Raw genomic sequence first — 20,522 nt, forward strand, 5'->3', positions numbered from 1 at the left:
TTTCCTCCAATATAAAGCACATGTTCTGCAGCCTGGAATTTTAAACCCTATACGATACCTTTCCAGACGAATTTCATATTACTCCCTTTCATAAACTATGTTGGCAGAGCCAAATTGGCCTCCTTGTCTCTCCACAAACAGAGTATGCCTTCTCTCTCTGCCTAGTGTCCATCCCCTCCTCATCTCAGCCCCTTAGAATCCCTAACTCCCTTCACAACTCAGATCAGGTACCAGTTCCCAAGACAAATTTGTTTTACCTTCCCCATCCCCATATTCCATGTTGTCATTGCTTTTGGTCTCCTCAAATTAACCTAATCCATCAGTAAACATTTATTCAGCTTCTATTTGCTTACTTATATACATGTTGTATCTCATTATTAAAATGGAGAGACCAGAAGGGGAGAAAAGAAAAGATCCTGTGACCCTAAGTATTCAGTCTCCAGTGATAGTTATGAGCTTTGTAAACAAGAATATAAATCACCTAAGGGTGACTCTGGGGAAAACCTTGAAGCAGTAAAGTTTGTCTTTAGTGTTCCTATTTTGCCCATTCTCCACATACGTTTTAGCTTTATCTTTGCCCTTCTCCAACGCCCAATGTCTTCATAATCTTCTCTTCCCTCCCCCCAAACTTCCTAGGAAAAGATCTGAAATTCATTCACCATGAGGTCAATGGAAGAGATGACAGATTAAAGTGTTCTCCTTCCTGAGGAGGGTTTTCATTTTAACAGGGATTAAAGCCTGGAATGAAGATACAGGAACTAAGATCTAACACTGGAATTTCAGACACTAGCTAGTAGCTGAGGAGTATATCTGAGATACCATCAGGCTTCCCAGAACTTCTGAAATCATAGATTGTAGGAGTCACCTACCCTGACCCTGATCATGAGGCTGCTCTCGTCTTTTCAGGAGTAAATTAGAATGTTGTAATTGGAAGTGATCTTAAAACAAATCATTTTACAAATTAGACACTAAGGCTTACAGAGGTAAAGTGACTCACCCAACTGTATACAGCTAATGTGTAACAGAGTCCAGGAGCTTTCTATGCATTCCATTGCCTCTAAGGACCACTTTCCCTTCTCCTAGGAGAATGCAAATTCTTAGGATCATAGGATTTAGAATTGGAACCTTAGAGACCATGTGGTCCAGGGGTGGGGAACCTGTAGCCTCAAGGCCACAAGTGGCCCTCTAGGTCCTCAAGTGCAGCCCTTGGAATCAGTAAAAGGGCCGCACTTGAGGACCTAGAGGGCCACATGTAGCCTCAAGGCTGCAGGTTCCTCACCCCTGTCCTAGGAGAATACAAATTCTTAGAATCATAGGAATTAGGATTGGAAGGAACCTTAAAGAACACCTGGTCCAACTCTCCCATTTTCCAGGTGCAGAAAAGAAGATAAGTTCCCAGAGCTACACAGGCACTATGTAGCAGAACCAGGTTTTGAACCCAGACCCTCTGATTCCAAATCCAGTATTTTTTTTTCCACTGCTCTGGACTATTAATAAATACCCAAAGTTAGCATTCATTACTGCTCACTAGACATTAAAAGTTCTTACTAGGCTACTGGAGAATGGTTATTTTTGCATCTTTTTCATTTGGAATTTCTTTAATGACATGTAGTGCTAATGGAACAAAGATGTTTGCAAAGATGAGAGTGGAAGGCAGTGGTACTGTGCAAATAGTGCTGGATCTTAGGACCTGGGTTCAAATCCTAGCTCAGCTACTTAGCATCTATATGACCCCGGGCAAATCACTTAATCTCTCTGAGTTTCAGTTTCTCTATCTGTGAAACAAGGCAGTCGGTCCAAATGGTCTCTTGAGCTCCTTCCAGCTCTAGCTCCACGGTCTTACAAATCCTCCTCGCTCTAAATTTACGATCCTATGATTATCCTTTAACCAACTTCTGAATAAGGTCTATCCATCTATCATCTAGAAGTACAGTGTATTGCTTTCTTTAATTTATCCACTGAAATTAAACATCTAAAACTATGTATAAATGCCTAAGTTTACACATCATGTTTCCATGAGTCAGGATTGGGATCTAATGTTGAATAATTTCCAGTTGCAGGGATTTCGTTGCTCCTACTCAAATCTTCCTAATAAAGTAAAGCCTATGAGAGAAAACTAAATGTTTCTTTGCCTTTGATATTTGTTTTTAATAGCTCTGCCCAAGATGGGCTGGCTTTGTGCCACATTCTCAGCATAGACAATTTAAAGGGAATGGAAGAAGAATCAATTAATATTGCGGATCAGCTGAAAACACCTCCGGAAGAAATAATCATCCTATCTTTTCTTTTTTGCAGAAGGTAAACAAAAAAGAGGCATGACCTACCCATCAACTCTGGAATATTCATCTCCTAAGAGCTCAGTTACTAAACCAGGCAAGTGACTGATTCCTGCATGGCTCAAAGGACAGTCCTTGATCAGGTTTTCTTCTTTTTTTCACACAGTTCATAAATAAGCAGTCTGAGGTTTCTTGAACAGGGTCAAAATCAATATCCTAAAACTGGGATTCCCCTGAATCCAAGACGAGTTTAGAATGTAAGCACCCTGAGGGCAAGAATGATTCCATTTTTGTCCTTGGATATCTCTAGCATCTAGCACAGGCCTGTAATCTGTTGTTAAGTTGTTTTTCAGCCGTATCTGGCTGAGACACGGGACCCCCATTTGGGGTTTTCTTGGCAGAGATACGGGAATGGTTTGCCATTTCCTTCTCCAGTTCATTTTACAGATGAAGGAACTGAGGCAAATAGGGGTAAGTGACTTGCCCAGGGTCACATAGCTCAGGTTTGACCTCAGGTCCTCCTGACTCCAGGATTGGTGTTCTATCCATTGTACCGCCTAGCTGCCCACAACTACTAGCACAGGCCTGTAACCTAATAGTCACTTAATAGGGATAGGCACTAGACAAGAGGAAATTCGCTCTACCAAGGCTAGTTAGTACTTTGTGTGCAGAGTTGCTTAGAGCACTCAGAAGTGACTTATTCAGGGCCACACGGCCCAGGACTACACAGCCATTCTGTGTCAGAGGTGAGGCCTGAACCCAAGTCTTCTTGGCTGGCTCTGCATCCATTGCACCAGGCTGCCGATCCTCAGTTAATTATTGTTTGGTAATTGATTGACTGATTTTGATATGTGCCAAGAACATGGGCACAGAGATGGTGGGACCTTTTGTGTTTCATATGCTTAGTGAATATGAGAATGTTTTCTGTTTGAACCCGGCTCTGAGGCTGGCGGCATCTCTATTGCTGTCCAACTGAATTAATGTCGCCTTGGATTTTATCATTTTGTTACATTTCATTTCTGGTTACTTCACATTTATACTAGAGCTCTGTTTCCTGGAAGCTCAGAATCTACACTGAAATAAAAAAAAAAAAACAACAACTAAACCTACCCAGGCACTAAAAAAAAAAAAGAGAGAGAGAGTGCAGAGTGAAAGCACTTACCTGGTCAGTGGGACAAAAGCAACTCCCCAATTTAAATAATTCAGGCTGAAAAAATGTACCAGGCTTTGTCCTAGCCTGGCCTGGCCTACCTGAGAGTCAACGTGGACTCATTTGTCGGTTCACATTGAGCTGTTGAAAAAGAACAGAACAACACCTGAACTTTAGACTTCCTGTGTGATATCTATTTGATGCAGCAAACATTTATGAAGCACTTACTATGTGCCAGGTACTGGAAGATGGGAAGATGTCCTTGATGAACATTCTACTGGAATTCCATGTCTACTCGCATGTCAGTTCAAAGACAGCATTCACATAACCAAATCCATGTATGGGGAAGATGTCTGCTTTATGATTGGTTCATGCAATTGATTTTCCAGGTAGCTGACTTGAGATAAAGATGGGTTTTCAAATCTTTCTATCTTAAGTGAGTGTCCTTGGAAGAGAAGGTGGAGAAAAGATTGGAGGAACCTACAAATAACCTGAGGGTTGGATTTTAAAATCCATTTGACCTTTAAACTCCTCCAGGGCAGGAACCACATCTGGTTCTTCTTTTGTACTTTGAGCAAGGCACTTCACTCTCAATTTCATCATCTGCAAAGTGATCAGGTTGGACTAGATGGTCTCAAAGGAACCTTTCCAGTTCTAGATCTGTGATCCAACGGTTCTAGACAGAACCTAATGCTCCATGTGTACCCACTGTTCATCCTACCATCTGTGTTGCTGATAAACTAGAAACCAAAAGGAGATTTGTTGATGGTATCAGATAATTTAAAAACTTTAAAAATGAAATGGACCTTCAAGACCATCTGATCTAGACTTGTTACCTTACAGATAAGAAACAGTGATTCTCAAAGGGTGAAAAAATTAGCCTGGAATCACGCGTGATTTTTTTGTTTCCTTCAAATAGTAGCAGATGCATCAGGAAAAAGCAATAGGTTAAATGCCATCTCACATTCTGTTCCCATTCGCTTTCTCTTCTACCTAACAATTGACTAAATGATTGATAACATTGCTTTCTAGTGTGATTATCTGTATCAATCTATCTACTTTGCACCAGGCAAGGTACTAGTTGATGGGAAAACAGACATAAAAATGAAATGGTCTCTGTCCTCAAGGAGCTTACATTTTATCAAGGGGAAAACATGTACACACACACACACACACACACACACACACACACACACACACACACACCAATTAAATACAAGTTAATTAGGGAAAGGGAGAGAATAGCTATTAATAGCTGAGAGCATGAAGAAAAGTCCCCTGTAGTTGGTGGAGCTTCAACTGAGTTATAAGGAAAGCTAGGATTTTAAGAACCAGATGGTCTTAGTGGATCACCCAGAGTTGCCAGATCCTGGGCGTCATGTTTTAATTCAACAAGAAGGTGTCTTCTCTAACCTACAAGAACTTCCCTTTAAAATTATAGGAAGGTTTTCATCCATTTAAGCTAAAAACTGCCAGTAAAAACCACAAAAATGCAGCCCTTAGCAATATTCTTCCTTGAACAAATGAATTCTCTTAAATTCAGGAGGTCAAATCCTGGTGGGTAGACTTGAAAGCTTCACGTATTCACTCATTAATTCTATAAACATTTATTAAACACCTACTTTGTGCCAATGTAATGGCAAGTAAAGTGGGACTTTTTGTTGTCTTTTGTTTTGGACTGCTTCTCAGCACTAAGGCAATCAAATGCCTTTGAGTCTTGCCTTTGTTTCAAATAAGAATCTTTGATGACCTGCTTAAGTCACGGGAAGGCCTAGGTCACATGGGTTTGAGTTGCACAGTTGTGATGCCCTCTGACTCTTAAGAAGTGTATATATACTCGGAGGTTAGCATTTTGCATGGGGCTCACTCATTGGAAAAGCGTTCCTGCGATTTTACCAGACCAGACTCTGGGTAGCCATTAAGGAGTGCCCCAGCTTTGAAAACCCAGATGTTGGTGCTTTTTCTCTCCAGTAACTGCGTATGTATTGCTATGGTCAGATAGTTAGAAGTCTGCCTGTTAATTGGTGTTTATGTGCTCTGTTTATATAATTTATGCTTGTAATTTCTGTTTGTGTTTTCTCTGAAGTTCAGGGTGCTAGCTTTTCCTCCTGAACTAAGTGAATGATATACATATGTTTAATTAAAGTAAGATTGTTAACCCCTTAGGGTTGCTTTCCTTAGAAAAGCAGATCAAAGAACCTGTGCTAGCAGCCCTCCTGTGTGCTGGTGTTATTGGCCTTACACAGCCACAGTAGATGCAAGTAACATTGTTGTCACAGCCAGGCACTGCACTAGGTGCTAGAGATACAAAAAGAGTCCCAGCTCTCAAAGAGTTTATATTCTACTAGTCATATCATCAAGAACAAGTAGTTAGATAACAGAGGCCAGAGTGAGTGAACAGCTCTTTAGGTTGCAGCAGGTTCCTGCCTCCCATGTTAACAGGTAAATTAAGATTTCAACATAAGGAATGAAATGACTTCTGTAGGAAAGTGATGCCACTTGAGTGGAAAAGATCTTAATTTGCATGGAAGACTAGCATTACGAGAGATTTCAGTCCTCTGTGTCAGGCAGTCAGAAGCCATAATGTGGGCAGCTGTAATTTGGTTAGCCTCCATAGCTACTCAGACCAGATAAAAATAGATAAATGCTGGTTTACAAAAATCCACCAAATCTCTATGAAGTCATAGGCTTCATTATCTGCAAACAAAGGGAAAAGGTACAAGTTGTTGGTGTAGATCACTGGGCAAGAGAGCCCAATGCCAACGTTGCACCCATACCACCCTACTCCCAATCCCAACCCCTCTTCTGTGCTTGAATTTCCACTGCCTGCAGTGGAATCCAGGCAATGAATGTAATGCAAGGGGTGGGCTTCCCAACTACTCTACTATGTATAATGCATTAAAACTCTGCTATCCTCATTGTTGGTACCCAGCTAGTAGTACAGCTTTAAGGCTACTGCACCCTCACTGACAGTAGATCCTGGAGAAAATTTGTGTGACCTCAAACCTGCTACATTTTCATGTCTCTAAGCTGTTTGCTTCTCTTCGACCTCATGCCACACTGCAGACCTGTAACTGAGGTGCAGCAATGGGAGCTTTGTACCAGGAAACCAAAATTTGGAAGGCATTTTTAGCATTTGTTTCCTTCAACAGCACAGAAAAAGTTGAGTTAAGCACCTTATTACCAGAAATAATTAACTAAAATATAAAGGTGCCATATGACGAGTCACTCCCTAGACAAGTTCCTAGACATCTCACTTCATGCATTCACTTACGCTTCTTGTAAAATAAAAATATAATTGCTTATTTAGACAAAATCACAGAACTAGTAGACTTCCCCTTTCTCCTTAAAAATCGTGAACTACAAGCACATAAAGCAAATGCTAAAGTAAACAAAACTTCTAAGAACAAATATTATATTTCATTATAAACTTAAACTGTTGCTATCTTCTTCAAATATTGGTTTGTTTTCTTTCTTTCACCACCCCAGGTGATTTTCGAAGCATCTGGCTGGTCTAATTTGTTTCAGCTGCTAACATTAGGAGGATTTTAAATTTTAAAACCATTTTTAAAATTTACTCTGAAGTTTTCATCCTTTTAAGTGATTAAAAATATCACAGATTCAACACCACCTGTACGCAGGGGAAACACCTAAAGGTTATGGCCAAGCCTGTGACCATCTCATCCTTTGGCACTACGTTCATATATATTTGGTAGTGTTCTATTAGCAATGAACAGCAAATGAAGTATCCGCTTCCTGTAAAGACTAGATTTAATTACAATAAAAGCCAAATTTGGGGTTAAAAAACAGATGACTTATTTCCCTATGCAAATGCTAACTGTATTACCCCAGCTGATGAGATTATCAGAGTAGAAGTGGAGAAAGTGTCCCAATTTTGGTCAGTGGATCTGGAATGCCCCTAAGGTCCCTCCCCACTCCACTCCCCACTCCCTGCCCAACACATAATGGCACTACTATTCGGGGGCATGGTTCGGTTAACATTTTTAGAGGGTAGTATGGTCAAGTGGTGTCTAAGAAAGGGCAAAATAAGTGAAAAAACTGTGTGTGCATATATATTTAAACTTAAAGAGAATATATATATTTCATATGTGTAATATATGCCTTCTATTTTGACACCACTTCAGAAAACCTTATCACCCTGCAAAATCCCATCAGTCTTAGTACTCCACCTCCTCATCGCCCCTTTGATCAAAGGGTAGAGCCATAAACTCCAAAATTACCATTTAAGGAGGAAGCTTGGCTGAAAGAAAACATCTCATTTCTTATCTGGCTGTACTGCTCTGGGACATCTTTGACTTCTTTACCATGCCCCAACATGAAATACCTTCTTCTCCTCCTTTTCTGCTTCCTTTTATATATTATCTTCTTCTATTAGATTGTAAGCTTCTTGAACAGAGGGACTATTTTTAAAACATATTTGTATCCCCAGTGCTTAGCACAGTGCCTGATACATAGGCTCTTAGTAAATGTTTATTGACTATTATTGACCATTTGACCATGTCACCCTGTAAAATGTATGTAAATATGTAAAAAAATATATGTATGTATATACATACATATGTGCATGTATATATAAATTTTATATGTGTATATTTTTGCATATACTTACGTACATATATATTATGTATACACACACATATGGAGTGGATAGAGAACTGGTCTTGGAGTAAGAAAGAGCTAGATTCAAGTCTTACCTCTAATACATACAAGCTATGTGACCCTGGATAAATCATTAACTTCTCAGTGTACCAGGTAATTCCCTAACGACTACAAATTGCAAAGCAAATACCAAAGATTATTTGATTATTTTAAATTTCTCCCAGAGGTTCAGACTTATGACTTCAATGGTAGAAGGCTCTACTAATGAAGCAATTCCCTTTACATCTTCAACTGTTCTGAAATATGGTCTTAAAGAGTAGCTTGGAGTTATTGAAAGCTTAGGTCATTTGCCTAGGGTCACATAATCAAGATTTGTGAGAGGCAGGACTTGAACCCAATCTACCTAATTGCAAGGTCTAAATCATGTTCGTAGCCCCATCCACTACACCATACTGCCTCTTACATTTCTTCCTCAAGTTTGGAAGGAGTATGTTCAAACCTTTATCTAGACCTCAGCTATATAGGCTTGAAAACCAAGGGTCTTACACTGCGGTGCAGCAGCACAGGATTGTGAAGAATTGGCCACTGTGTACCCTTCTCTGGCATGTCTCTTATTTACAAAGGGAAACATCTGAGGAAACAAAGGAAATCCATCTGTCTCCCCCAGTCTTTTTGCCATCTTGTAGTGGCCTAAATTCACTGCCAGGTTACATTTAGAGATTCAGTATTAGTCATAGAATCATAAAATGTCAGAGCTGGAAAAAGAAAAAAAAACACTAGAGATCATTTAGTTCTGTTACTACCCTAGCTCATATTGTGAATGTTAAGTAACTTGACTAAAGTAGCATAGCTGGTTAATGACAGAACCAAACCCAGGTTTGCAATGTTCTTTCCATTGTACCATACTATGAATGTAAATGAAATAATCCAATTATTCTGTAGGGCAAAAGCTAGAATGATATTTCAGATTATGGAATCATTCTAGATTATTTGGCATAACATACCACTTGTACTTGATAATTATGTCCTCGTGACATCTGTTTCACAGTTGTCTGGAATGAGTATTTAAAAGTCTTCTATTGGTATTAAACTTTTCATGTATAGGGTGTTCGAGGAAAGCTAGCATCTCTGATGTGAGAGCTTGCCAAACCCTGGTCGGGGCCGCTCATCCACCTTTGGTGTCCACCTGACACTCAACTTTCACCTGTGGCTCCAAGGAGCTGTAGCATGTGCAACAGCCACAACCCAGTAAAACCATCTTGGCAGATAGCTAAAGCATGTTGGGGGTAACCAACAGGCTTCAAACCTGTTGGTAAGTTAGGAGATGTCAACCCTAAACATGTGAAGACTTCCCTTGGAGAGATGGGCAGATGAGAACAATTTGTTCCAACAATCATGAAGGCAGCTGAAACAGGTACTGTGGAGTGCTTAGAACTTGGTCAGATATTGAAGATGCCATCGCCAGTTGTCCCGACTTTTTTCTTGCCACTGGGCTTTGATGACTTTGGAAGAGATAGTGATGCTACTGACTTTGTGCTGCTCTGCCTCACTTAAATCCAATTCATGAATGAGTCAAGACATCAACCATGATGTTATTGGTCCTCTTGGAAAACAGAAAAACAACTTTTTGTGTGTTTATGTGTCATCTCCCCAATTGGAATATAAGTTTCTTGAGGTCAAGGACCATGTTTTATGCTCCTGGGATCACCCATAGTATCTAACACAGTCTTTTGCATTGTAGTAGCTGTTTAGTAAATGACAGTCAATTTGATATCTGGCAGTTCCCTAGTATACCAGATAAACATATCAAACACATGATCCTCTGTCTTCATGTGCCCCCAACACTCCCAAGGGCAGCTCAAACCAGATTAAAATGTAATTGGAAAATATTTAATAAAATAAGTAAAAATGTAACAAAGCACAGATGAGATCACATGTTAAAACTAAGCCAACATGTGGCCTATAGGGATCCTTATGTATGGGGATATGCCAAGTAGTCCCTGTTTCTATTTGAGTTTGACACCACTGCAGTACAGATATTACATTTTCCAAGATCTGATATGATTCTGTTTTCTTACAGATGAAACAACAAAGCCATATCAGAAGTCTACAATCCTTTTCTCAACTACCCCACTGCCAACCACCACAACCAGAGTGCCTGCCACCACCCCAGCTGAACCCCTGAGCACCACTCCAAAGTCATGGACTCCTCTGGACACCGACACCACCACCACCACCACCACCACCTCCATCTCCACCTCCACCATCACTACCAGACTGCAACCTGCAGGCCACAGGATCAGAGATACAGGTCAGTAGAATAGACCAAGCTCATAGGATCATAGGTTTAGAGCTGGAAGGAGCTTTAGAGGCCATCTATTTCAACCCTTCACTCAATAAATAAGGAAACTAAGGCACAAAGAGTCTAAGTGACTTGCCCTGAGTCACAAAGCTAATGTTTGAGGCAGTTGGTAGTTTTCTAAAAGGAGGAAGGAAGGAGGGCAGGAGAATTAGATTTTGCACAGATGCATTTTAATTCACATGCCGGTGATTTTTCATGCATCAAGGGAACAATCTTAAAATATATGTGTAGTGTGTTCACTCTGTAGTGTCTGAGACTGGTCCAAGGAGTGCAGCCGGTGGAAGGCTCCCTTCCTTCTGTAACCAAGGAACTATTGTTCACATCTTCTCAGGTGTGAAGAAGATCATAGAGCCTGATAATACCTAACTTCATTTTTTTTCTTAAGAGAAGCAAAGTACTATAGTAGATTGATAGCTGGCTTCAAAGCTGAGACTGTGTGACCCTGGACAAGTCATGCAACTTCTCAGTGCTCTAGGAAACTCTCTAAGACTAAAAATTGCGGGGAAGGTGTCAGTCTGCATTGGTGGAGGGTATTTCCTCATCTGGGAGTTCCCTAAACCAATTAAATTACAGGTCGATTCCCTATCCCTCTCCTATTTTATTAAACAACATGCACAAAGCAGAGGCCTGGGACTGAGTAAATTATATGGTAGTGCTTAATACTATATTCAAAGGCTAGAACTGGTATTATGGGATTAGTGGTTAGGATGTTGTCTTACAACTTCTCCTTTGTGAAATTACTGTTTCCCTGAGGCCTCAGTTGAAAAGATCTCAAGTTCCAAGGTTACTAGAAGTTTTAAAATGAACCCTCTTCCTCAAAGAGCAGCCCTTTAGGAAAATCCGGCTTTCTGATATGTTACTTCCTTCTCTGATTACTTTATCCTTGCCATTCGTATCTGTCATCCACTGCGTCCCTAATGCATAGGAAAGGGATTGAGAGAGGAACTGTGATAGAGGACTAATTGGACCCCTATTTTATTCCCATCAGTATTAACCAGTTTGATATGATTCCATAGGGATAGCAATTATAAATTCTGCATATTAGGCCCCAGAGCTGTGAACTACTAGTGGAACTAGTACAAATATACAGAACAGCTAGGTAGTATCATGGATAGAATGCAGGGCCTAGAGTAGGAAAGACCTGAATTCGAATCCTAGCCACCGTAAGTTCACTTGCTCAATCATAGGAAGCTAACTAGAGGACTTCCACTCTTGTTTTTGCCTTGTTACGGTGACCAAATCCAGTGCAGTGGAGGTGACTCAGTAAAATGGAAAGTCCCTCAGCTATTTGTGCTGACCCTCCATTCCTCATCATCTCTGTGTTGCCCAACATGGGGAAATGGCCACAAGCACTTGACCAGCAAGTGGCCCTGTTTTCTGGTCTGTGACCTGCCTGTCTGCCATTAGCCCAAGTGGATGTTTTGTTTATCAGCCTTGCCCGTAGGTCTGCTCACTGGCTTGATAGGACCTCCTGAAAGCTCAAAATAGGTCTGTCAAAGTCTGCTGGTAGGCTTGTTTCTCAACCAATGGGCTTCTGTATTTTACGTAGCCTCTCTTGGAGGGTCAAGGTCGAGATCTATCAACCAGTGAGATTCTACATTTTTACTTTGCTTCATGTATATTGTCTGGGCATCAAGCACTACAAAACCAAGGCCCTGGAAGAAGAGGGCATCTGAGGAAGATCTGAGGTCCACTTCGTTAAAGGGGGGTCATGGACCTTTTAACGAAATGCTATTGACTCAGATCTCTGCCTCAGTTTATTTTATTGTAGGCTAGACAATTGCAGGCCCCACAAACAAGCATTTATTAAGTGTCTGCTTATGTGCCGGGTACTATGCTAGATGCTTTACAAATATTGTCTCATTTGGACCTCACAGCAACCCTGAGAAGTAGGTGCTTTTATTAATCCCGTTATGCAGGTAAGGAAACTGAGGCAGACAAACTGAATTTCCCAAGGTCACATAGCTAGCAAATAGCTAGGGTAAAAAAGTCCACCTAACATGTCAAGGGACTACAATAATGAAACCCATAATCACAGCAAGGGTAGGGACCTTAAAAGACATTCTAAATATCTATCCTTTAGTTTCCTCGTAGGCTTATACCCAAGCCACTGTGAATGGATGGAGAATCATCCCATTGTAAAGACCCTCAAGGAATAATTTTCCCTGTCAAGGGTCTGCTATGATCTGATGGCCCACTGCTAATTATTTCTCATCCAACGGTTCTCTATTACCTCCAGGACAAATATGAAGTCTGTTAAATATAAAGCATGTAAAGCTCTTCATAAACTGGCCCCTTCCTGTTTTTCAAGTCTTGTTATACTTTATACCCCTCCATGAACTCTACAATCCAGCTATCCTGACTAATTGTTTTTTGCATACGGCGCTCCATCTCCCATTTCCCTTACAATGGCCATCTCTCATGCCTGGAATGTTCTCCCTCTTTACCCCTTAGACTCCCTGGCTTACTTCAGGACTCAACTAAACTCCAGCTTCTCCTGGAGACCTTTCCTATGCTAGGGTCTTCTCCTCTAAGGTTGCTTTCTATTTAGTCTGTATGAATCTGGTTTGTACCTTAATTTATATATTGTCTACCCCATTAGAACATGAGGTCTTTGAGGGTAGTGATTGTTTATGCCTTTCTTTGCATCCCCAGTGCTCAACACAGCGCCTGCCTAGTGTGTAGTAAGGACTTCCTAGATGCTTGTTAATTGATTGATCGAAATGAATTCTACTTATATCCAATCAATATTTCGATTTATGTAAGTCCTCTTCTCCCAACACCTGTCTCTGAGTCCAGCTAGCATGAAGCCAGCCCCATTCAAAGACAGCAATGAAACTGTTTACCAGAATCAGAGACTTTTAATCCTTAGCGTTTGATCTGAACAGAGAGACAGGCATTATGACATACAAGAAAGAATACCAGACTGGCAGTCTGGAGGCTTGGTTCAAGCCCCAGCTTGATAATTAACTTGGCAAGTCATTTCCCTTCTATTCCTAGGACCCTGAGTCTTCAACTACCACATAAGGGGTTTAGTATAGATGACCTTCAAGGTCACCACAGGGTCTGAAATTCTATGACTGCTCAAGGAAGTCTGATAGACTTTACTCCCCAACAACCAAACAAATGGAGAGGAGCCAAGAACTGGAGGATCAAAACATATATAATCCTGAGCTTTTTCTGCTGTTGTTGGTATTGCTCAGAATTCGTGTTTCAAATAGTTTGGTTTTTTCCCCAGTTTACCTTCCTAATTATGTTTGTCTCAGCCAATTGGAGAGAGGCAGGCTGCTCAGGGTTAAGGGGTTACGAGCCAAGAACATTCAAATGTTTCCCTTTCTGAAAGTGGCACAGTTAATAGGTCTTATTCTTTGGAGTTCTCAATTCTTTCAAAGATTCTTGAATGATTGAAGACATATTTATAAGTTGCTTCCTCTTCTTGTCTTCCAGGACAACAATTCTCTTAAGATGTATATAATTAAACATGTGGCAAGGATATTCTCTTGTGCAAGAAGTTCTGAAAGCTTTTAAGTTAAGGTCTTGCTTATTTTTGGAAAAGGTAGGGAAACCTGAAGCTGTGACTTCCAATCTGGCAACTCCTATTATTTCTGGCTCGGTAACAGGGCTTTGGATAACAGCATCAGGGCTGATCAATGTTCCTTCTTCATCTTTGTCCAGCAGCCTGCTGTATTCTGACCCACAAAGTGTTAGACAAATATTCAGAACAAGATCTCCCTGCAATGTGCTCTAATTGCCAAAGGAGGGGAGCCAAATTTAAACACACACACACACACACACACACACACACACACACACACACACACGCTTTTAAAAACTTCATTTCCCACTCAAAGAATTCTCCCACAAGAAGTCTGCTGAAATAGGAAAAACAATGGATTTGGAGTCAGAAGACTTGGGTTCAAATTCTGGCTCCACCGTTTAGTTCATGTATGGCTTGAACAAATCACTTTCCTTCTCTGGACCTCAGTTTCCTCAACAGTAAAATGAGGGGATTATATTAAATGACCTCTAAGGTCCCTACCATCTCTAAATCTGTGATCCTGTAATCTTCTGGTCATATATTTATGACCTTGGTCAAGTCACTTCCCATTCCTAAGCCTAGACTTGTCTTATATAAAATGAGATTAGATAATCTCTAAATACCCTCTATAGATTTAAATTCTATGATCTTGATATGATGAAAGTGTAAATTGGATGTGGGGTCCATAGAATGAATCTCCCATTTACCTCCACTCATACCTATACCTTAATATATGTATAAATCCATTGGCTACTCCATTATAGGCAAATTTTGTCAAATATCTGATATTTCTATAATTTTTCTTTAAAAAGAGCTCAAACTAGCAACATGCATTTCATTAATAGTTATCTCCATTGATGTGAATGGGGAAGGTACTCTTTTTTAAGAGTTTATTATTTCTGTTTTTTCAAATAAGTATTTTTAAATGAATTTGTTCCTCCAAAAACACAAACAAAAAACAAATCTCTCAATACAGAACTAAATAGTCCAACAAAACAAATTCCCACATTCATCATATCCAATGATCTATATATTTTTCTTCATTTTGAGCTCATTAACTCCTGCCAGGAGGTGAGTCACATAGTTTTTCATTCTTTTGGACTCATGGCTTGTCATTGATTTGATAAGAGTTCTAAAATCTTTCAAAGTTGTTTTTGTCTATAATGTTGTTATAATTGGAAAAATTGTTCTAGTTCAGTTCACTTTTCCAAAGATCTTCTCAGTTCCATCTAGAATTGTATGTGTCATCATTTCTTATGGTAGAATAATAATTCCATTACATTCATATATCACAATTTGTATAGCCACTCCCCAGTAGGATGATATCCCTGTCAGTTTCTAATTTTTTTGGCAACTACAAAAAGAGCTGCTATAAATGTTTTTGTACATATAGGTCCTTTTTCTTTGTTCTTTGGGGTATAGGCCTAGTAATGATATATCAGGGTCAAAGGGAATACTCAGTTCAGTAACCTTCTGGCTATTGCTTTCAGAAGGACTAGGCCAATTCATAATTCTGCCATAGGTACACCAGTATACCATGGTGCATCTGTTTTCCATAGTCCATCCAACATTTGTTATTTTCTTCTTTGACAGTTTGACAGATAGAAAGTAGAACCTCAAAATCGCTTTAATTTGCATTTCTCTAATTGTAGAGATCTAGAGTTTTATGTAATTATTTACAGCTTGTATTTCTTCCTTTGAAAATTGTCTGTTCATATTTTTTGATCATATGTCTTTTGGGGAATGACTCTTAATCTTACATAATTTGAACAAATTCCTTCTATGTCTTAAAAATGAGACCTTTATGAAAGAAACTTAGGAAGATTTCTTCCCAGCCATTTCCCTTCTAATTTTTATTTTATTAGATTTGTTTGTGCAAAAACTTTGAAATTTTACATAATCAAAATTGTCCTTTTCATTTTGGATGACCCTCTCTATAACTTGTTTCGTCACAGACTCTTCCCTATCCGTTGATCCAAAAGGTAATTTCTTCCTTGTTCCTCCAATTTGCTTATGTTCTGACATTTACATCTAAGTCGTGTGTCCATTTTGAGCTTATCCTGATATATGACATGAGAAATTAGTCTAAATCTAATTTATGCCAGACTGCTGTCTAGTTTTCCCAGAAGTTTTTGTTAAACAATGAATCCTTCCCCCAGTAACTGGGGTTTAACTGTGCTTCCATGTTTGCTTGCCTCTGTATGATTTGTTGCACTAATCAAGGTCTCTTTCTTCTTAACCAGTTCCATATCACTTTAATGATTACTGCTCTGTTGTACAGTTTCAGATCTGGTACTAATAGATAATTTTTGAGGTAGTATTCTTAAAATAAATACTTAGATAAATAGGCAAAGGGTCATATCAGTCAGTAATAGGTTTGTCTCTCAACAAAACTGTAAATTAGGTGAAATTTATTTTTCATGTCCCTTCACCTACCTTACATTATGTCCTTCATCCTCCAAAGTATTCAAGTCCCTTACCCTGACTTCTGGCTGCCCACCCACTATGGCACCCATTCAAGGCAGATAGCTGGCTTAATGAATGGAAGATAGACTTGGAGGTAGGAAAATCTGAATTCGAGTCCTGTTTCAAACACTCACTATGCAACTCTAAGCAAATCACTGTAGCGGCAACCACACTGGCATACCCAGAATGGCTGCTGGCACAGATTCTTAGATCTGCTTTGCAAGGAAAGAGAGCTGTTTCAGGGGTCAACAATCTTCTTTAATTCCATAAAATACAAACAAAAAATAGAGAGCAGAGAAATAAAGACCAACAGAGAAGGCTCTACTGCCTGAATCAAATCAATATTGCTATATACTTCACATACACCACTGGATTGAGAGAGCCTTTACTTCTGAGGAGTTTGGGAGCTCTGACCATACGGCCACTCAGAGTCTCGACCAGGGAATCACAACATCTTTCTCATAAGCGAGCCCCCAAAGCAAAAGCTCACCTCTTAGAATATATACTCTTTTTGGCTAATAGTCTCAGAGACAAAAAGCATCACAACTGTCCTGACTCAGTGCCTAATTGGCTTAGTACCAAAAGGTGTGGAAGCCTTCCTACAAGCAAGCTTCCTTTAATGGGCTCCATGTGAGACCTATTAGTGGGTGGAGAAGATCTTATTCCCCATTAACCTTACAATTATGTAATTTCTCAGTTTCTTCATCTATAAATTGGGGATGATAATAGCACTTACCTCTCAGGTTTGTTGTAAGGATAAAATGAAATCACACATAAAGTGCTTTGCAAACCTTGAAACACTACATAAATCCTAGCTACTGCTGGTGGTGATGTTATTCAACCTTACCATCTCTTAGAATACACCATTCTCTTGGGCCATTGCTAGTCATCTTGACTTATGTCTTGCCACTGGACTCTCTCTGGAGGAGAGAGAAAGGCTGATGACTTTGTGTGGCTCTGCCTCACTTAGATCCAATTTATTCACAAGTCAAGACATTCTCATGATACGTTGGTCTTCTTCTAGAATTAAGAATGAACAACAACATTCTTTGGATGTTCCTTATACTGTCTTCCACCACTGCACCAAATTAGATTTGGCTATCCTTTGTCCCAAAGCCTGAGGGACCTACTTTACTATCACTAAAAAGTTCATGGTAAAATATTTGTGGGTGGATAATTGGTTTAATGACAAGCACCTTAGCAGAAAAGAGGATATTAGAGTCAAGAAATCCTGGGCAAGCCACCTGATCTCAAAGTACCCTCAGAAAACTCTTTAATACTACAAATTTTATGTAAATTGCCTATCTGTATCTGTAAGGGAAATTTCCACAGCAAAAGCTCCCTATACCAAAGAAATCAAGTTCCAGACCCTCCTCTCTTAATAAAAAAGTTTAATATTTTGCTCCTCCCAGAAAATATAATTTCATTTCCAGGAAGCCTTGTTGTTTTAAAGCACTAACAAGTGTGAGACTTTCAGCCCAAAGGAAAATCAGTCAGAGAAGTGGAGGCAAGTGGACCATCCAAGACCGCTCAAATCATAAGATATAGGCAACTGCCTCTTTTACTAATGTATGAAGATGATCCATACAATGGAAATTTTTAAAGTGATTAAACATGTATTCTGGCTCCAGTCTATTTCTGTATTCCTCAGAGAATAAGTTATACTGTCAAGTGATTTCCTCTCCCTTGGAGCAGACAATAATTTCCTTCTTTTTATTACTACAATTACCTTAAACCCAGGTTGCATATTTGCAACTGTAGGAATCAATGTTAGTTTGTCCCTGTAATCTGACTAGAATTGTCAATGTGTACTATCATTTTCAAATATATAAGAAAGTATTGTGCCCTTTCATCTCTTTCCCAACTATTTCTTTTTTTTCCAAATGTTCCTCTCTCCCTTTTTCCACCATCTATCTACCTTTTATTCGTGGTCCCTTTCTTCCTATAACCTTCATGGAAACTTGGCTTTTTTCCCTAATCTTGTTTTTACATGGCTGGCCTGTTCCCACAAGAGCCCTGCTTTTCCTTTTTAAGGCATACATCGCCTGTCCCTCCCTTTTAAAAAAATGCTTCTAAGAGACTATACATGTTATATCAAATTCTAATGATTGCTTGATTCTCTCACATAGTAATTAAGGATAAACTATTATGTACCTTTAAAAAGACTTGTAAGCTAATATTATCTGCACCAATAACATGTTAATACTACTTAAGAAAATTGCTAAATGTTAAATGACATTTTCTATTGAAGGATTACTTTAACCTCCTTTGCTATTGGCACTTGTTAGGGTAACTGTTGTAAGTATAATGATGTCGAAAGAAATAGAGTGATTTGGTAAAGGAAGTTCATTCTGACAGCTGTGAAATGCAGACGTTATCTAGAATTTTCACCCACTGTTGAACTGAAACTATTTTCTCCACCTTGATGCTTAGTCTTGGGCAAGTTCAGGCTGCCCACAGACAAATATCTACTGTGATTCTGGCCTTGGTAATAGCTGGTTAGCTCAGAGCAAAGAAAGAATGGGAAGTTTTGCTTTCTAATTTTTACACTGACCAGTCACCTGTTATTACAGGATTCAGGTCCACTGCAGCCTATACAGGCAACCCCAGTATCACCCGGGCCCACACAGGTAAGGCCTTTAGCTCACTTTCCAATAACTGTTGATAATTAAACATGATGCCATGATGTCAGATTTTGGATGAGGCAGTCTCTTAGTGGAAAGAGGGGCTGGACTAGGAGTCAGAAAGATCTGGGTTCAAGTTCTGTCTCTGATACATATTGACTTTTTGATCCTGGCCTTGTCATTTAACATCTCCATGCTCCAGGCAACTCTCTAAGACTATAAATTGCAAAGCAAGTACGAATTTGCATTGATAAAGGGAGTTTCCTAACTGGGAGCTTCTTATACCAATAAAATCACAGGTTGAAACAAAAAAAAATGGTGAAGTCAGTTCCATTGAATCCTGGGATGTTGACAGAAATTAACCTACTAAATGTACCTTCTCCTTAGAATAGGTTATTTAATTTTTCTTTAAACTGAATTGGGTCAATTTGAGGACATCTGTGGGGAAGAAATCTAGGACTGCTAGACCACAGAAACCTCTTCTTCTTTCTTTGTGGGCTAATCCAACCCCAACCATGTTTCTACTCTGCATCCAAAAGTACAGAACCTTCCACTGACTTCTAGGGAAATGACAATAGAGGCTGATTTGAAGGAGATAGGGAAAAGGGGAAGAATAAGAGAAGAAATCAGTCTGTTATATAAGGTAAATTGGTTTTCTTCTTTTTCCCTTTCAATTCACCCACGGAGCCAATGACAAAAATCAGTAACTGCTCCCCAGAACCCTGGAGCTGTCGTCAATCTGGGTAATTTGTATTATTCCATACTGAATCATATTATTACCATCTAAGGCTTCCTAGGGGTTTTTAAAAACCAAATTCCTACCTCAGAACTGTTCTATTGCATCTAACTGTGTCTCCTTCCTACACATTCAGGAATGGCCCCTTGTGGTGCAATCTTCTGTGAGTAACTAAGTTTGTTAGCGAGTCTTTGGTTATATGAAGTTATTTTAACCTCTGAAAATGTCTCTTTGCTTTGTTCTGTCTCAGTGTGACAGAGAAAGTAAAATCTCTTGTCAGCTCAGAAGCTTAAGTGCGTTGATCAAATTTATATTAGCTTGGGTGGATCTTCACCCCTGACAACCTTTGCCCTCATCACCTGCCCAGGTTTGCCTTTAAAACTGAGTAGAGAATAGAATCTTCCCGTAGAACACAAGCACCAGTGTCTAAATCAGTTTCATACATGGGCCCATTCCACACTGTGGAAAAGGCAAAAGTGTAATAGACCAGAAAACAGAGAGCTAAGCCTCTCCACCCTTCAGATTCTATCTTTCCTTCCACTGAGCAAACCTGAATTTGAGGATTGGGCCCATCTTCTTATTTTCCAATCTGCCTCATGCTGAGTCTGTCCTTTATTTCCCAAGTCTCATGGCTGTGCCTGGTTATCCCTTTAACTCCCTGGTGACTATGTCCTATTGTTTAGCTCTCACTTCATTTCTCCCCAAATCCTACCTCCCTCTGTTTTCCTTATTACTGCAATTCAGTTATAT

General features: G+C 39.6%; 1 protein-coding gene across 1 annotated transcript in view; it reads left to right on the top strand.

Moving 5' to 3' along the window:
* VIT (vitrin) overlaps positions 1-20,522 on the top strand; it is a 199,978-nt gene that overhangs the window by 122,508 nt on the left and 56,948 nt on the right. Inside the window, exons 6-8 of the mRNA XM_036749928.1 lie at positions 2,296-2,373; positions 10,127-10,357; positions 18,986-19,042. Of these exons, the coding sequence (XP_036605823.1) occupies positions 2,296-2,373; positions 10,127-10,357; positions 18,986-19,042 (366 nt within the window). The remainder of the gene's footprint in view (positions 1-2,295; positions 2,374-10,126; positions 10,358-18,985; positions 19,043-20,522) is intronic.

This window comes from Trichosurus vulpecula, chromosome 3 (genome assembly GCF_011100635.1).
Source record: "Trichosurus vulpecula isolate mTriVul1 chromosome 3, mTriVul1.pri, whole genome shotgun sequence".
NCBI lineage: Eukaryota > Metazoa > Chordata > Mammalia > Diprotodontia > Phalangeridae > Trichosurus > Trichosurus vulpecula.